Genomic DNA, 15,577 nt, shown 5'->3' with positions numbered 1-15,577 from the left:
CCGGTTGGTGTTCCGCCCGCTCGCGCCGAGCGCTGTTCGGACCTGCCCGGCGTCGCGGCCGTGGGCGGAGCCTCCGGGCCCGGGGCGGGGACCTGAGCGGTCCGGCGCGTCGCGCTCGCAAGCCCCCGGTCGGCCGCACATTCTCCGCGCTCCGAACCGCCGCCGCCTGCGCCGCCACCGCCGCCGCCGGCCCGACTCGGACGCGTGGCCGGTGAGTGCACCGCCCGGCCCGGCCGGCCGGGAGAAGCCGCGCGCTTGGCGGCCGTGCAGGCCGCTTCCGGAGGGAGACGGGCGCCTGGAGGCCGGGCGGAAAGAGGGTCCGCCGGGCGGCGAGGGCGAGGCGCCTCCCGGGTCTCCGGACGGGCCTGGCGGCCCCTTCCGGCCAGGAGTTCCTCCCTAGCACCCTGCTCACTGTGCGCAGACACCGGTGCCCTCCCCTCCGCCCGGTGCGAGTGGGCGGGCCGTTCGCCTCGCCCCGGCGTGGGGGAGGCGGCGGCGGTGACTTCATCGCGAATTCCTCACCCGGCCTGGCTGGAGCCGAGTCGGGGTCCCCCACCTTGCGGGGCGGGGCGCCGAAGGGCTGGTTGGGCCGCGGGGGACGTGGGTGGGGCGGCTCTGTCCCGGGCCGCGGGAGCTATTTCTGGCCGGCCCTTTCCCTTGGGGATCATCTCCGCCAGCCACTCCCGGAAAGAGGGGCCCCTCCTCAGCCGGTCGCCCGCGGGCGGGCCGTGGGGGCCGGATCTGTGTCTGGAAGCAGCCTCCCCGGGACCCCAGGGCAGGCCCAGGTCTGCGGCACGTGGGGCTTCCACACCCCGGCTGTGCTAGTGCTCTGCGCCTTTTTCTTTCCAGGCTGCAGCTACTGCTGCTTGGTGGGGCAAGGGGCAGTGACAGGTCTGGTGCCAAGCCTCAGAGTGGGCGCCTGGAGAAGGCGTGCGGTCCCTCCCTGGATCGGACTGTCCAGAAATGTCCTCTGCCCTGCCCCGCCCTGGCCCAGACCAAAATACCGGGCCTGGCCGCTCCCCTCTCAGCCACGGGCAGGGGGTGGACGCTGCCTGCTCTGGAAGGCCAGCTCGGGTCCAGTGCCTGGGTCGGCCAGAAAGAGGGGTGGCGGGATCCTGACCATCCAGGTTGAGCCAGACCTGTGACCTGTCCCTGCCCTTCTAGCGGAGGCTCCTCGGGCGGGAACTTCCGTCCGCCTGCCTTACAGACGAAAGAGACATCCCCACCAGCCAGGTGAGTGCTGGGCGGGGTGGATATAAATTTGGCTGTGGGCGGGGCGGCGCTGCGTCTGTCTGGAAACATGGCCCCGGGCGCTCAGCTGCCATCTGTGTCCCACAGCCACTCCCCGCCCAGTGCGGACACCCCATAACAGAGTGGGTGGGGTGGCCCTGGGGTGCCTCTGGGGAGGAGCACAGCCGGTAGCTCCACTTCTCCCTGGGGTCGGTGTGGCTGTCCCCATTCCAGCAATGAGGACTGGCACAGGAAGAACCCCCCAGGTCTGGGCGGGTGTGTGTCTGCCAGCTCCACTTGCCCCCGCTGGGAAGAAGGCAGGCCTGTCCTTTCACAGAGCCCTGAAGGGCTTTCCTAAGGCTGTGGGACTAGGCTAGCGAGGGGCAGGTCGGTCTGTCTTGGAGCGGCCTCCTCCCCCCAGCAGCTGGTGGGTTCCTGCCAACCTGTGGCGTGGGGCCCGGGGAATGCTTGGGACGGGGTGGGGAGCCTGCATGAGCTCACCCCGAGGTGCCTGCTGGGGCTTCCTACCCTGGCTGCCAGAGGGGTGAGTCAGCCCGTGATGGTTGGGGGTCCTCCAGGCCCCCTCTCACCATGCCCGGGGCTCTGGTCAGGGAAGCCTGGCCCCCCGGCCTTCAGCTAGGCTGTGGGCACCCCATCTGCCCTCGCTGCAGTGGGGGTGGAGGCTCCTGAGCGGCCTTCGCAGGAAGCATCCTGGTTGCCATGGACCTTCTCCCAGAGCCTTCACCCTGGCAGGCAGTTGGCTTAGCCCCAACCTGGGGCTGGTCTGGACATCTGTGTCCCCTCCTTCTGTCCCCACTGGTGTCTGGCCATCCTCCCAGTCAGGCCCTCCCCCGCCTCCCTGCCGCAGGATGGGCGAGTTCGGCGAGAAGACGACGACATGTGGCACCGTCTGCCTCAAGTACTTGCTCTTCACCTTCAACTGCTGCTTCTGGGTGAGGCACCCCCTTCCCCAGCCTTGAAAGGAGCCTGGCCTGGGGCTCAGACCTGGGGCCAGGTGTGGTGACCGGTGTGCACTGCCCACAGCTGGCTGGTCTGGCCGTCATGGCCGTGGGCATCTGGACACTGGCCCTCAAGAGCGACTACATCAGCCTGCTGGCCTCGGGCACCTACCTGGCCACAGCCTACATCCTGGTGGTGGCGGGCGCTGTCGTCATGGTGACCGGGGTTCTGGGCTGCTGCGCCACCTTCAAGGAGCGGAGGGACCTGCTGCGTCTGGTCAGCAGGGTGTGGCTGTCACTGGGGGCGGGGGTGGGGCTGCGGGTACCTGCCAGGGCTCCCTGCCAGGCTGCCGGGGGCTGGCTCTGGGTCCTTGAGGGAGTTAGAAGGGACTGACGGGGATCGAGTGTGACACCGCAGGATGGACTCTGCTGTGCTCACCTGGGGGGGCATCCCTTCCCACCTGCCCAGTCCTGTGAGTGCCCACATCCCAGCTGGGCCTACAGAGGGAAGACACCTGGGAGTGAGCATTTGGGGTCCTGGCGGCCCCCCAGCGCTTGCCTGCTGCCTGGAGCTCTCACCGTGTGGCTGCTTGGGAGCTGAAGGCAGTGGCTGTGCTCTGTTGTGCCTGGGCCCGGGGAGCCCTCACGGACTGGGGGTGTCCGTGTCCCGCCCCGTCTCACGGAGCCCCTGCACCGCCCCCCAGTACTTCACCCTGCTCCTCGTCATCTTCCTGCTGGAGATCATCGCGGGAGCCCTGGCCTACGTCTACTACCAGCAGGTGAGGGGCACAGACAGGCCGTGGTCAATGTGGACGGGCACGGGCACACACGGGGACACGCACGTGCGAGATGGATGTGCACACGCAGGTGGTGTGTACACACTGGGACACACACGTACACAGGCAGGGCGCGCACATGCACACAGGACTGCACGGGCTCCAGCGCTGAGCATCGTGGCATCAGGCCCAGGAGGTGGGGACTGGGTCCCAGGGGGAGGGTGGATCACGGGGATGGACAGCCTGCCTGCAGCACCCAAGTTGCCTGCTTGGGGGCCCTGGCGGGGGAGGCAGGTGTCCGCAGGATCTGGAGCGCCCTCCCTGCCCGCGGCCCTCCCCGTGGCCATCTGAGCCATGCGTCTGACCCCAGCCCTGACCCTGCGCCTCTCTCCCGCCTGTGCCCATTGCCATTCTGCCCCACCTTGGAGAGTCTTAGATTTTGTGGCTGAAGCTGTCACCCCCTCACCCCAGCTGAACGCAGAGCTCAAGGAGAACCTGAAGGACACCATGACCAAGCGGTACCATCAGCTGGGCCACGAGGGCGTGACCAGCGCTGTGGACAAGCTGCAGCAGGAGGTGGGTGGGTGGCGCAGGGAGGCACCTCCCCAGACTCGTGCGGGAGCCCCAGCCGCAGGGGTGGGCGGTCAGGGCTCAGCCTGGGCCGTGTCCTCGCTGCAGTTCCACTGCTGTGGCAGCAACAACTCGCAGGACTGGCGGGACAGCGAGTGGATCCGCTCGGGCGAGGCAGGCGGCCGCGTGGTCCCTGACAGCTGCTGCAAGACCGTGGTGGCCGGCTGCGGGCAGCGCGACCACGCCTCCAACATCTACAAGGTGGAGGTAGGCCGGCTGGGGCTTGCTGAGACGCCCAGGGCCCTGAGGGCAGTGGCTCTGCTCTGTCGTGCCTGGGCCCGGGGAATCCCGGGATGCTGGGGGCTGGTGTGGCCCAACACCCGAGGGGGCCCGACGACTTGCTGCCTTCAGTGCGCACCCCTGGCCCGCTCCTGCAGGGCGGCTGCATCACTAAGCTGGAGACGTTCATCCAGGAGCACCTGAGGATCATCGGGGCCGTGGGCCTCGGCATCGCCTGCGTGCAGGTGCGGGCACGGCAGGGCGGGCCGGCGGGTGCTGGGACGCGAGGTGCTGGCGGCCACGTCCGCTCATGCTGGCCCCATGCTCAGGTGTTTGGCATGATCTTCACGTGCTGCCTGTACAAGAGCCTGAAGCTGGAGCACTACTGATCCTGCCCGCGGGCCGGCCCTCCATATGCACTGCAGCTTCTTGCCACGCGTTGACTACTGACGGCCAGGGAGCTGCGGTCCAGCACGGGGCCCCACCCTTTGCCTGCCAGGGTCTCCCCCTGGTGTTCTCATGCCTGGGCCCCCCCCGCCCCCCGCACTGTGCCATCACCGTGACCTCTGGGGAGCCCCAAACCCCGGAGGCAGCTTCAAGTGCCTTTAGCTGCACACCAAAGTCCCAAGGCCTGGGGTCGGCCCCACCTGTCTGCCTGTCTGCTGGGCTGGGTGGGTGGGTGGGGGCCAGGGTTGTGGCCTCGGGTTGCTCCCTGAGGCCTGGGTTCAGTCAGAGGGGCTGAGTTGGGCAGCAATGGGCTGGCCCAGCGGGGAGCCGGGCGGCAGCAGGTGAGGAGCCCCGTGTGCCTGCCCTCAGGCCCCTCAGGTACTGGGGGCTTCTCCTTAAGCAAGCCACCTCCAGCCCCTGGAGAAAACCAAGCAAGAGTTCTCCCAGGGCCAAGCCTCTGCCGCTCCCCCCGCTGTGTTCCCGCTGCTCTCACCACCGTCTAGAGGCCTTGCATCACTAGTTCACTGCTGTCACCTCTTCCCTGGAGGCAGGCGTCCTGCAGGTTTTATTCACTGCCGCCTGACGATGCCTAGGACTGCTCCTGCTGTGTGGTAGGTGCTCAATAAACGTCTGTGGAGCGGATGGCTGAACTTTCTATGTTGGTGACACAGACAGTTCTGGTCCCCAGGGCCATCACGTCCAGCAGAGTGGACAGATCCCCCCACCCAGGGCCACAACAGAGGAGAACAGGGGGCCAGCTGTGGGCCAAGGGGACTCGAGGGAGAGGTGGCTGGGGACAGGCCTTGATGCAGCACCTCAGCCGCTCTCTGATGCAAAGCTGGTGGTGTGGCCAGAGCCCCAGAGGAAGTGGGGCTAGACCTCGGGGAGTAGCCGGGACTGCTTGTGGTTTCCAGGGGCCTTTCTGGCCACGGCGCAGGAATCAGGAACGGGAGAAGGTGCTGGGGCTGGTGTCTCAGGAGCGAGTCCGGGGCATGTCTGGAAGGATGTGTGCTGGCAGTGGGAGCTGGGGCTGGAAGGGGTGCTGGGCCTGGAGGGGCAGCCAGGGCGTGGCCATCGTGCCCTGTCGCCCAGGGGCCGCCCAGCTCCTCACACCGCTGCACGGACCCCATCTCCCTCCCGTGTCCCCTCACGTACGTTCAGGGAACCCCACTTAAGGCGTCCAGGCAGCTGGGCCAGCCCTGAGGAAGGTGCCCGGGGAAGGGTGCCTCCCTCGCTAACTGCACGGCCCTGCCCTCTGCCTGCTGCAGGGCACCAGGGCCTACCTGACCCCCGCCAAGGTGGCAGCTTCCCGTTCTGAGCCTCAGCCTGAGCCACAACAGGACAGAGGCCTCCGAGAGGCAGCTCTCCGGCTGGTTCACAGGGTGGCATGTCAGTGCCTGGGGCACCGAGAACCCATCCAGCCCAGACAGCCGGCAGGGCTCCTCCCACCCACTGTGGGGATCTCAGAGTTGTCTGTGGAGGGGAGCGGGCTGCTGGCCTTGGGTGCAGCCTGGAAGCTGCTGGCAGCAGTACTGTCGAGACGGGCATCTTTAACCACAGCGAGCACTCTACTCAGGGCTCAGAAAACCTCGAGGTTCTTTAGACACCGGGGAGGAAGAGGTAGAGGGCGTCTGTCCTGAGCCTAAAGGGCGCCCGGAACACCGCTGTGGGGATACCAGCGCCCCCGTGCCCCCAACCCAAGCACTCCCGACATCTGTGCCTTGTGTGGAGCCGAGTGCAAGCCCTGGAGGAAAGCAGCCCCAGGCTGAGCGCTTCCCTGGGGATGGCCCTCCCTCCTCCCAGGCGGTGAGGGCCACACCCACCCCCAAGCGGCCTCATGCTCCAGGCAGGACACAGGAGCGGGCAGCGGGGAGCCTCACGGAGCCAGGCCAACTGTCAGGACCTCCTTGTGGTCCTCAAAAACATTTACTGGACGGTTCTTTCCAGAGAGGGAGACCCATGCCGACAGGGCCACGGGTGCGCGGGCCTTGCTTCCAGCTCCCCACACCTCCAGGGAACGCGCCGTGGGCAAGACGCGGCCTGCCGGGCAGGGGTCACTTCTCCAGGGGTGCGTAGTTGAGCAGCTTCTCGATCAGGTCCACGTGGGCCAGCAGCATGCGGCGGCAGCAGTAGCGCTTCAGGCCCAGCGCATCCAGAGCGTCCCTGAGGGCGAGGAGAAAGCTGGCTGCAGCCCGTTTGTCCTGGCAGATGGATGACCTTGCCCCGGCTGGAGCAAGCCCTGCTCAGCTGCCACGGGCTCTGCTCCCCATGTCGGGGAGGGAAACACCTCTCTCACTTCCCAGAGACGCCGCCCGTCACCCTCAAGGCCTCTGGTGTGCAGACAATGCGGTGGCTTGGGAAAGGGGAGGCCAGGTCGGGTGGCCCCTGCTTGGGGCATCCTGGGGAGGGGTCCCGTGCAGGCTGCCAGCATTCACTTGCACTCTGGTCATTTCAGCAGCCTCCTTGGAACTCGGCGCAAATACTAAGGTCATCTATCGCTTCCCCGTTCATCCGACACACTTGCACTAAGAGCCTACGCCTCCCTGGCACATCCCGGGACCCAGAGGTTCAAATGTGATGAGGATGGGGCTGTCCACACAGGGGCCCAAAGTCAGACTCTAGTCCAGGGTAGAGACCCCGACAGGCACGGTGGAAACTGCAGTGCTGAGGGTTAGTAAGCACAGAAGAGGGACCCCCACAATAGCCTAATGATGAGGCCTGTGTGGCCAGGGAGCTTGTCCTATGTCCTAAAAAAGCCAGTGAGTCTGCAGTACACGGGGGTGGGCCTAACAGCGGGGAGAAGTTAGGGAGCAGGTGGACAGAGGCGGCTGAGGGCTTATTTGCCGTGGAGGTGGCGAGACTCGCCAGGATACCTAGGAGTCCCCAGACGGCAGCAGCTTGACGCCCGACTCCCTCCCCTCGCCAAACTAAGAGGTCGGGGGTGGGGGCGCTTTCCTGAGAGCGGGTCCGGAGAACAGGGATGGAAAAGACTCCGAGACTGAAAGCTCCCCCGCCCAGGGTCACCTGGAATCTGATGTGAGTAGCCCCCGCCCTGCAGACTGGGACCTCCCGACACCGGCCCGACACACCGACCCCGCGGGCCGGACCCGGCCCCCCAGGCCCCTCAGGCCGGGACCCACCCCCCATGCCCCGCAGGCTGGCGGCCCGGGGAAAGCTTCCCGACCACGCTGGAGGCCCTCCCAGGCCGGCCCGGCGCCTCACCCCTCGGTGTACTCGGCCTGCAGCAGCCCCAGGTAGGCCTCCCACTTGTTACCGACGATCTTGCCGCACGTGAAGCAGCGCACAGGGATGATCATGGCGGCACCGGAGCAGCCAGCTGCCAACCTCCTTGATCCTGCGGCGCTTCCGCCCTCGGCTCCGGCCCCGCCCTGGGCGCGCCCATGGCGCGGGGGGTGCCCGGCCGTCCGCCCGCCCTGGTGCAGTTGCCGTCCGCTTCCCTCCGCGACGAGTTTCCGAGGCCCGTGCGGCCACGGCAGGAGCAGGCGGCGCCCCCCGCCTGCCACTTTGGTACATCCCGGCCTACGGCGTCCGGGCGGGGCCGTAAGGGCCCGGCGGCGGCGTTCGCGTTTCTCGTGTCCGCATGACTGACAGCTGCGCGACGAGCTGACTGCCCGCAGGTATAGCGCCCCCGGCGGGGATGCAGTCCGGGTCCCGCGGCCCGCGCGCCCGAGCCGGGCCCGGGCCCGAGCCGAGCCGGCGCGAATTTCAGGCCCCGAGCGCAGAGCACGAGCCGAGTCTCAGCAACAAGTTGCGGGCCGGGCCGGGGCGCGGCGACCCCGCTGCGGGCGAGGAGAGCGGCTGACCGGCGGCCAGTGGGGACCAGGAAGGGGGGAGGGTCTCTCCACCTGGAGCCGCTGCCCGTGGACACCCGGGGGTCTTTGCGCTGAGTTTGGAGGACCCTCGGAGTCGCCGCCCAGCCCGATCGCCCGCACAGTAACGGTCCCGGCCCGGTAGTTGCCCGTATCCCTGACGGCGGGAGGGCGCGGTGCGAGTGACCCGGCGGGTGGCGGGCTCAGCCGGCCGCTCCAACCCGCAGCGCCGCTTCGGTCCGCTTCGCCCCTGTCCCTCCTGCCTTCTTCCCGGGGGAGGGGCTGCGAGGGGGTGCGGGATGGGGCTGGCTGCACCCGTCCCAGGCCAGGCTCTGATGAGTCGGGCGCCTGCGATCTGAGAGCATCGGATCTCTGAGGACCGGAGGGTGGTCAGGGGGTCGTCGTGGAAGTGGTGTCCTTTGAGCTGAGCCTTGACAAGGGATCCCGAGTGTGTGTGAGGGAGCAGGACAGATACCGGCAAAGGGGACCCATGGGCTGAGGCCTGGAGGCTGTACCTGTGGGACAGAGTAGGTGTCGGAGCTGGAGGTGATGGAGCAGGGGCCATGAAGGATTTAAAGGGAGGGGAGGCTGTGTCTCTGGAGATGGCCTGGGGTGAGCCCCCTGATCCTGTGGCTGTGTGCCATGAGAAGCAGGGAAGTCTCCCTGGAGGAGGTGAGCTTTGGGCTGAGGAAGGTGGATGTGTCTCACAGTGGCCCCTGTAACTTAGGCACCTATGCAGAGTCTGGGCACATTTGCTGGTCTGGGGCATCTGGATTTCTGGTTGGGGTGGGGGGGGCCTGACAGTCCTCTCAGGGTGGGTGACGGAGTCTGGATTTAGTTGAGGGGCAGGGAGATGGGGGTCCCCAGTGTCCTGAAGAGGTTGATCAGAGCTTCTGCCCGCCTGAAGTCTGGGCCCTGACAGCCTCCCCAGTGACGTTTGCCATCCCCCACCCTGCCACGTGCGGAGCCACGAGCAGAGGCCACCTCCCTGCCCAATGCCCCCCCTTCCCAGGCTGACAGGACACATCCTGTCCCCGGCGGGGGCAGGGGCCTTGAGTCACAGTGGCCTGGGGTTGGAGCTGGGCTCAGCTGTAGAGGCTGCCGCACCTGTGGAGGTGAGGGAAACAGGGGAGGGATCTGGGATGCCATCTGGGTAGCTCTTCGGGAACGGGAGTGGGTGTGGGCAGAAGGCTTCCTGGAGGAGGGGCCCATGGTCCGCCTCATCCTGCTCTGGCCCCAGAAGTTGTTTACTCCCAGAGACTGAGGGGCCCGAGAGCCAAGTTGACATTCCTGGAATTCTGAGAGCTGTGTGTAGATTGGGGGAGTCTCCTCCCTCCAGCTCCCTGATTTCCCAGGAGAGGCTGTGGGGAGCAGTGTGGCTGCCTGTGTGCAGGTGCCCTACACACATGTGCACAGAGGCCCCTTGGGGCACTTGACCCTCCGTCTCCACTCTGCCCTGGCTCAGGCCTGGCCAGGCTAGACCTGAGGACCCAGGGGAGCCTCAGAGGTCAGCCCTGCCCCCTGCTCAGCTGGCCCCCTCGTGTGTGTGTTGGGGGGGCAGGCTGGGGCGTGGGCCTGGCTCTCCTCAGGGTGGGCAGGGGCAGGAGGGTGCCCCGGGAGCCCAACACACAGGGTCAGGGGGAGCGGGGCCAGGCCTGCCTGCAGGGGCAGTGGGGTGTGAGCACAGATGTGGCCCAGACCTTTGGGAAGGGCCGGAGGTAGGGCAGGGAGAGTGAGGCGCTGGTTTTCCGAGAATGGGGTGTCCTGCCCCCAGGGGCGGGGGCACAGGGAGGGAGGGCTGTGCTCACATGTGGTTTGGAACCCAAGAGCCCTGTTTCCTGCTAGAGGAGGGTCACTTCAGGGCAGGCAGGGGACAAGGGGAAATCAGCGATTGAAGTTTTAGCTGCAGACAGCCTCTGGCCCTGAGTGTTGTCCTGGAAACAGGCTGGGAGTCAGCTGACCCTGGCCCCTGGTCCTGGATCACAGCCTCCGCTTCCCCATCTGTGAAGCGTGGGTGGAACCAGACGCTGCCCAGCTGGAGGGTCCCCATACTGGCTGTGTGGGCCTGGAGGTCCCAGGCTCAGCCCGGAGCCCCGGCTGCCTTGGGTAGACTCGTGCTCACGCGGTGGGGTGAGCGGGGTGCTCGGACGCTTCCCCAGGGTCCGACGAGGTCGCCCGCCTGCAGCATCTACGGTAACCCTCTGGGCCCCAGCCCCCGGGGTGGTATTCGAGAGTGGTGGTATTTGCAGGCATGCTTGAGGCTGAGCTGGCCCAGCCTAATGACCCTGTGGACAGGCCGGGCCCATGGCCTTTGGGAACGTGGTCATGTGATTTTCTGCCAGCCTGGCCCCACATGGGGCTCCCCGAGGGCACCGCTCAGGAGGGGGCGGGTGGGGTGTCAGTGCTGAGGTGGGGCACGTACACTGTGGGCACCGGAGAAGGGTGCTCCCGGGGCCTGGGGGCGGTGGGAGCAGCAGGCTGGCAGGGGAGGGCCCTGAGCTTGGGGTTGGCCTCGGTGGGCCCAGGGAAAGCCTGGGGCCCCTCCGCGGCCTCTTCCTCGGGGACCCCTCCCCTGGAGGGTGTGTCTCCCAGCCCCAGGGGCTGCAGCTTGGGTGGGGGGAGGCGGGAGGGGGTGCGGGCCTGGGTGGGCTCTGGGGCCTGCGGGGGTCGGAGTGGCAGCAGGAAGGCCGACACCGCGTGGCTTGTGCTGCCCGCTGGGGTGTGTGCTCCGGGCCGGGCCCTGCTGCCGTCCACCCCCGGCCTCCAAGGCCTCCGGGGCAAGCTCTGTTTTGGCGTTCGGGGAGGTCCTTCTCTGAGTTAGACCCTGGTCTGGCCAGGTAGGCACCACGACCTCTGTGTGGCTCGCGCTCCCCCAGGTCCCTGCCTGTCCCCGCCCTGGGGCCCCGGGGAATTCAGAAGGCCCAGCCTAGGGCTGGACGGCTGCGGGAGTGTCTGTCACAGGCTTCTCATTCAGCCCGCATCCTGACTGCCGGCTGCACGTGCCATTCCGGGGGACGCAGGCATGTCGGAACCTGTGCTCAAAGGAAGCCCAGAGCAGGGTGTGGGGCAAGGAGGCTTCCTGGAGGAGAAGGCTGGGCCTGGGTGAGGGACAGGGCCAGCCCGGTGCTGTCGGGCCCTGCACCCATACCCTGACCACAGGCTTGTGGCTGGGCTGCCCAGGATGGGGCTGGGGGCCCCGGACTCATGGAGGGGCATTGTGGGGGCCAGGAGGCAGGGAGGTTATTCATGGAGGGTCCAGGGGTGCCTCTGGGGTGGGGGCCAGGAGGGGTGCTGGTGGAGCTGCCCAGTAGGGCCTGACGCCCGGGTCTGGGGGTGCGGGGTGTGCAGACGCAGCCTTAGGCCTGGAGGGGTGGTGGCCTGCGATGCGTGGTCTTTTGCTTCTGCGGTGTGGCTATGGGCTTTGGGCCCCTCAGCTCCTGGGCAGGGGGTTCATCAAAGAACACGGGAGGGGTGCGTCCCTCCCACTCATTGCCCTCGATGTATCACTGGGCCTGAAACCCCTCCACGGACGTGTCTTCCCCGGGCACAGCGGTTGCTGGGGGGGTGGTCCCGGGCCCTGGGCCCACGTGCCTCCTTGCCCCACCGTGGTGGGTGCTGTTCGTCCCCCTAAATGAAGGGACAGGTCTCACGTTGCCGGGGCCTCCATCCGCTCAGTGGCTTCATGTCTGCCCCAGGTGTGGGTTTGAGTGGACCGGCTGGCAGTGGGCTGCCCACGAGGGCATGGCTGTGACGGGGTGGGCATGTGCCAGTGTGGCTGTCCCCTCCTGCCCCTGGGCCGCTGGAAAGACATCTGCTCCACCCTCAGGCTGCAAGGAGCCTCTGGTCTGAGGGGTGAGGTGTGATGGGCTGGGCGTGTGAGCTTGCTCCACCCCCCCCCCCCCCCCCGCCGCAATCCCTGGCTGGTAGGGGAGGACAGAATCCCCCTTCGAGCGCCAACGGCAGATTCACAGCCCCGTGTGAGTCATCGCCTGTTGGCTCCCTGGGGAGAGCGTAAGGCTGGTGGCTCATGGCATCTGTCTGCTGGGAACCCAGGAGGGCGTGGGGTGCAGGGCACCTCAGAATGAGTGGACAATGCCGGTGGGTCTCAGGGCTCCAGGACCGCTGGGGGCTGGACGGCCCTCAGTCCGTGTGTGTGTCCCCAACTCTGAACATGTGTCTTCTCTGTGTGCATGTCCGCATGTGGGTACTCCTGTGTCTGCCAGGGCATCTCAGAAGACTGAGTGACCGGAGGGTGGGGTGCAGCCCCCTGGTCTGGGCCACTGGTTGGTGCTCTGGCCCCCCGAGTCTGAGTGCACCGCCACCCAGCCCCCAGCTGCCCCTGCAGGGACCCGGTCCTGAGTGGAGAGCCCCTCAGAGGCTGGGAGTGAGGTGCAGCACGGCCTCCATTCTGCCCGTCTTCCTTCCACAGAGCTCCGGCTTTGGCCTTGCTGACTGCTCACCTGCCGCCTGGCCAGCCTTCAGGGGCGTCGGGCACCACCTACCTTCTTCCCTGCCACAAGCCCAGGTACGTCGCGGCCCGTGGGGCAGCGGGGGCAGCGCTGGGTGGCCTCCTGGTCTCCCCCACGCCTGGCCCAAGGGCCTTGCTGGCTGGATACTCTCCTGGTCCTGGGACAGACCGAGGCTGAGCCAGCCAGCTGTCACCCTCTCAGCATGTCTCACCGGGGTCCCCTTGCTGGAGGAACGGCTGGACTTTGAGGACAGGGTCCCTGGGGGCTGGGAAGCACCCCACTGGTGGCCTTGATGTGCTCACGTCCTCATTGCCATTGTCCCTGGCATCCTTGGTGGTTTTCTGGTTTAATCTCAGCTCAGACTCACAGGCTCACCTGGGGTGATGGGTGCAGGTTTTAGAAACAGGAGAGGGCTTGGCAGGAGTTCTGGGGGCGTTGGCATGGTGTTGGCTGAGTGAGGCTGGGGAGAGGGCAGCCTGGGTGCTGGGCCCCATCGTGGGAACCCAGGCCACCCTTCCACCCCCGCCCTGAGCTGCAGTGTGATGAAGCGGAGGACGGGCAACGGGGGGAGGACCCCACCCTTGTCCTCAGAGGCCCTGCCCTGTGACCAGGCTGGGGAGACAGACATGTCCTTCAGCCCTCGTCAGCTCTCCTGTGTCCAGTGTGCATAGTGAGCGCAGGCCCTCTCATGCGTTGCGACTCTCGGGGCCCTGAGTGTCCATCCCTGGCTTGGGTGTGTGGGGTTGGCTGAGCTGGGCCAAGGGAAAGATAGCAAGAGGCTGCTGGAGTTCCCCAGGATCTCCAGGGGTCACCGGCTGCCACTTGCTCTCTGGGCAGAGCTGCGGCCAGTGGTCTCTACAGGGCCCAGATGGGGGCCCTGCAAGGCTCACTTCTCCACTGGGCCCCTGGTGCGTGGTCACTGTTGTATCCCTTTCCAGGGGTCCAGACACGCCAAAGAATCCTTGGCGGAGGACAGGGTGGAGGGACTGTGGGAAGCCCCAGGCTGACTGGCACGTGGGCAGGGCAGGGATGCTGGGGCTCTCCTGTCCCCACTCCCTACCAGGGCCAGCTGGGCTCAGGGAGGATCTTGCAAGGACACTGCCCTGGGGGCTTGAGCTGCAGTTCTCCTCAGAGCCCGCCAGGGCAGCGCAGGGCTGGTGCAGTGGTCCTCAGGGCCCCGCAGGGCTGCCAGACCTCACTGGGCCCCCAGCCCAGCAGACGTCCCCCAGACATGCTACCTCGGGCACCTCTCACTCTCTCAGTCTGTCACTTTGTCACTGACGGGCCTCCCCCCACCCCCACCTTCCTCCTCCTTCTTATTCCCCGACTTCTTTTCCTCTCTTCTCCCATCTGAGTTCTGCTGACCTTGGGCGAGTCCTTCCCTCTTTGGACTTTAGTTTTTGGGACCATCCGATGGTGTGGACGCCACCAGTGGGCGGCCTCAGTGACTGGGAAGACCCAGTCCAGGGTGCGGGCTGCATCCAGGCCTGTGGCCACTCTCCCCCAAGCCTGGCTCCCCTGCTGAGCTGAGAGGCCCAGGGCAGATGGGGAGGAGGCATCTGGGCCCCATGCTGAGGTCCTCCCCACACAGCCCAGGGCCTCCACCAATGGGTGGGCTGTGGAGGCACAGCTGAGGGGAGTCTCCCCACCTCTGACTTCTAGGCTGCGCCTGGTGTGTGTCTGTCTAAACGGCAGCACGTGTGCACACCACACCGCCGGTGCAAGGGGCCTTGGAGCATCATGTGTCCCTGTCACCTGGCTTGTGTGGATGTGTCTGGGAGGGCCTGGTGCCAAATGAAGTTCAGGGCCTCTTGGTCAAAAATCACGGAGAGGGCTTCCCTGGTGGCGCAGTGGTTGAGGGTCCGCCTGCTGATGCAGGGGACACGGGTTCGTGCCCCGGTCCGGGAGGATCCCACATGCCGCGGAGCGGCTGGGCCCGTGAGCCATGGCCGCTGAGCCTGCGCGTCCGGAGCCTGTGCTCCGCAATGGGAGAGGCCACGACAGTAAGAAGCTCCCGTACCACAAAAAAAAAACAAAAAAGAAACATGGAGAATTTCGACAGTGGCAGCAGAGCGTCCAACCAGAGAGGGGTCCTGTGTGACATGTATCACGGACACATGTCACATGCCGGTGAGGCTGGGCCTGCTCCCTGCCCAGGGAGATGGGACCATGGCAGGACAGGGGGGCCTGCGTGAGCTCTGGGCCTGGAGTGGGCCGCCAGCCTTGCATGCGGCCTGTCTCTGGGTGCCCAGTGATGACTCCTGCACTCCTGTGTGTCCGGCCCCTCCCTTTAAGTCTGAAAACCTTCCCTCATGCCTTACAGAGTGACCTACCCTCTGGGCACCCAGGGTGCCCCAGAGCAGCCTCCCCGCTTGTTCTCCCTCGCCCTGGCCCCTCTGAGGGGCTTGTCCTTCAAACCGCAACTCTGCTCCCTCTCCCAGGACCGCCCACCAGGTTGGATCCCCCAGGCTGACCCCTGTCCTATGTGAGCTGCGGGAGCTTTGGGGTCCCCGCGCAGCGCTCAGCCCAGGGTGGGCCGCTGGAGAGTGTGCACCCCCGGTGGGTTCCAGCTGCATTCCCCGCGCTACTTCGATCTGGGCCAGGGGCCCGGGCCGGAGATGCCGCTAGTCGCCACCAGACAGCAACTGGGTCACCCCTCATTTGTATAGCGCTTTGCGTTTCGCTTGCGGTCGGAGGCCTCAGAGCCCGGCCGGCATTGGGGTCCTGGCGCGCTGCGGCTTCTGGGCAAGGCCCGGGCCGTCGCACCCGGGACTGAGAGCTGCTTGGACGCCCGACCCCAGTTCCCTACCGCGCTTCCCGGGCCGGACGGGGAAGGGGAGGGGAGCGAGGGACGCAGGCGCGGACCGAGGGCCGAGGGCGGCGCGGGGGCACCGTCCCGGGGCTGCGATTGGCCGGCGCGGGGCGGAGCGGTCGGATCTGAGGGGCGGGGCGGCGAGGCGGGGAGGGGTCCGCGCGGGGGCGGGGCCTTCGAGGATTGGCGGGCTTTTTTTTTTTTT

At 67.1% G+C, this 15,577-nt stretch overlaps 3 protein-coding genes across 9 annotated transcripts in view; 2 read left to right on the top strand and 1 right to left on the bottom strand.

Moving 5' to 3' along the window:
* Positions 1–85: 85 nt before the first annotated feature.
* On the top strand, positions 86–4,901 carry CD151 (CD151 molecule (Raph blood group)). Of its 4 annotated transcripts, none has more exons than XM_029209252.1 (9): positions 86–211; positions 1,165–1,233; positions 2,074–2,183; positions 2,275–2,466; positions 2,894–2,968; positions 3,437–3,541; positions 3,644–3,802; positions 3,973–4,059; positions 4,144–4,901. In XM_029209252.1, exons 3-9 carry the CDS (start codon positions 2,100–2,102, stop codon positions 4,201–4,203), a joined length of 762 nt encoding a protein of 253 aa, XP_029065085.1. In that variant the 5' UTR covers positions 86–211; positions 1,165–1,233; positions 2,074–2,099; the 3' UTR covers positions 4,204–4,901. The 4 variants fall into 4 exon arrangements, with proteins under 4 accessions (XP_029065085.1, XP_029065084.1, XP_029065087.1 ...); XM_029209251.1 differs by having other exon boundaries at positions 92–211; positions 2,099–2,183; XM_029209254.1 differs by having other exon boundaries at positions 92–211; positions 2,070–2,183.
* Positions 4,902–6,152: 1,251 nt separating this feature from the next.
* Positions 6,153–7,655, bottom strand: POLR2L (RNA polymerase II subunit L). Its single transcript, XM_029209255.1, has 2 exons — positions 7,484–7,655; positions 6,153–6,424 (listed from the first exon to the last, which is right to left on the bottom strand). Exons 1-2 carry the CDS (start codon positions 7,576–7,578, stop codon positions 6,316–6,318), a joined length of 204 nt encoding a protein of 67 aa, XP_029065088.1. The 5' UTR covers positions 7,579–7,655; the 3' UTR covers positions 6,153–6,315.
* A 182-nt stretch (positions 7,656–7,837) lies between these two features.
* Positions 7,838–15,577, top strand: part of TSPAN4 (tetraspanin 4) — a 20,272-nt gene continuing 12,532 nt past the window's right edge. The window contains exons 1-2 of one of the 4 annotated variants that reach the window (XM_029207309.1): positions 7,838–7,899; positions 12,521–12,616. The gene's annotated coding sequence lies outside the window, so the exon portion shown is untranslated. Of the gene's footprint in view, positions 7,900–8,170; positions 8,233–9,106; positions 9,207–9,775; positions 10,285–12,520; positions 12,617–15,577 lie in introns of those variants that run through there. The other 3 variants (XM_029207311.1, XM_029207310.1, XM_029207308.1) reach the window with 3 other exon arrangements.

This window comes from Monodon monoceros, unplaced genomic scaffold (assembly GCF_005190385.1).
Source record: "Monodon monoceros isolate NGI ecotype Baffin Bay Population unplaced genomic scaffold, NGI_Narwhal_1 Super_Scaffold_7, whole genome shotgun sequence".
Lineage (NCBI taxonomy): Eukaryota > Metazoa > Chordata > Mammalia > Artiodactyla > Monodontidae > Monodon > Monodon monoceros.
The sequence above is the reverse complement of the archived record's forward strand: the minus strand, read 5'-3'. Positions and strand labels throughout refer to the sequence as shown.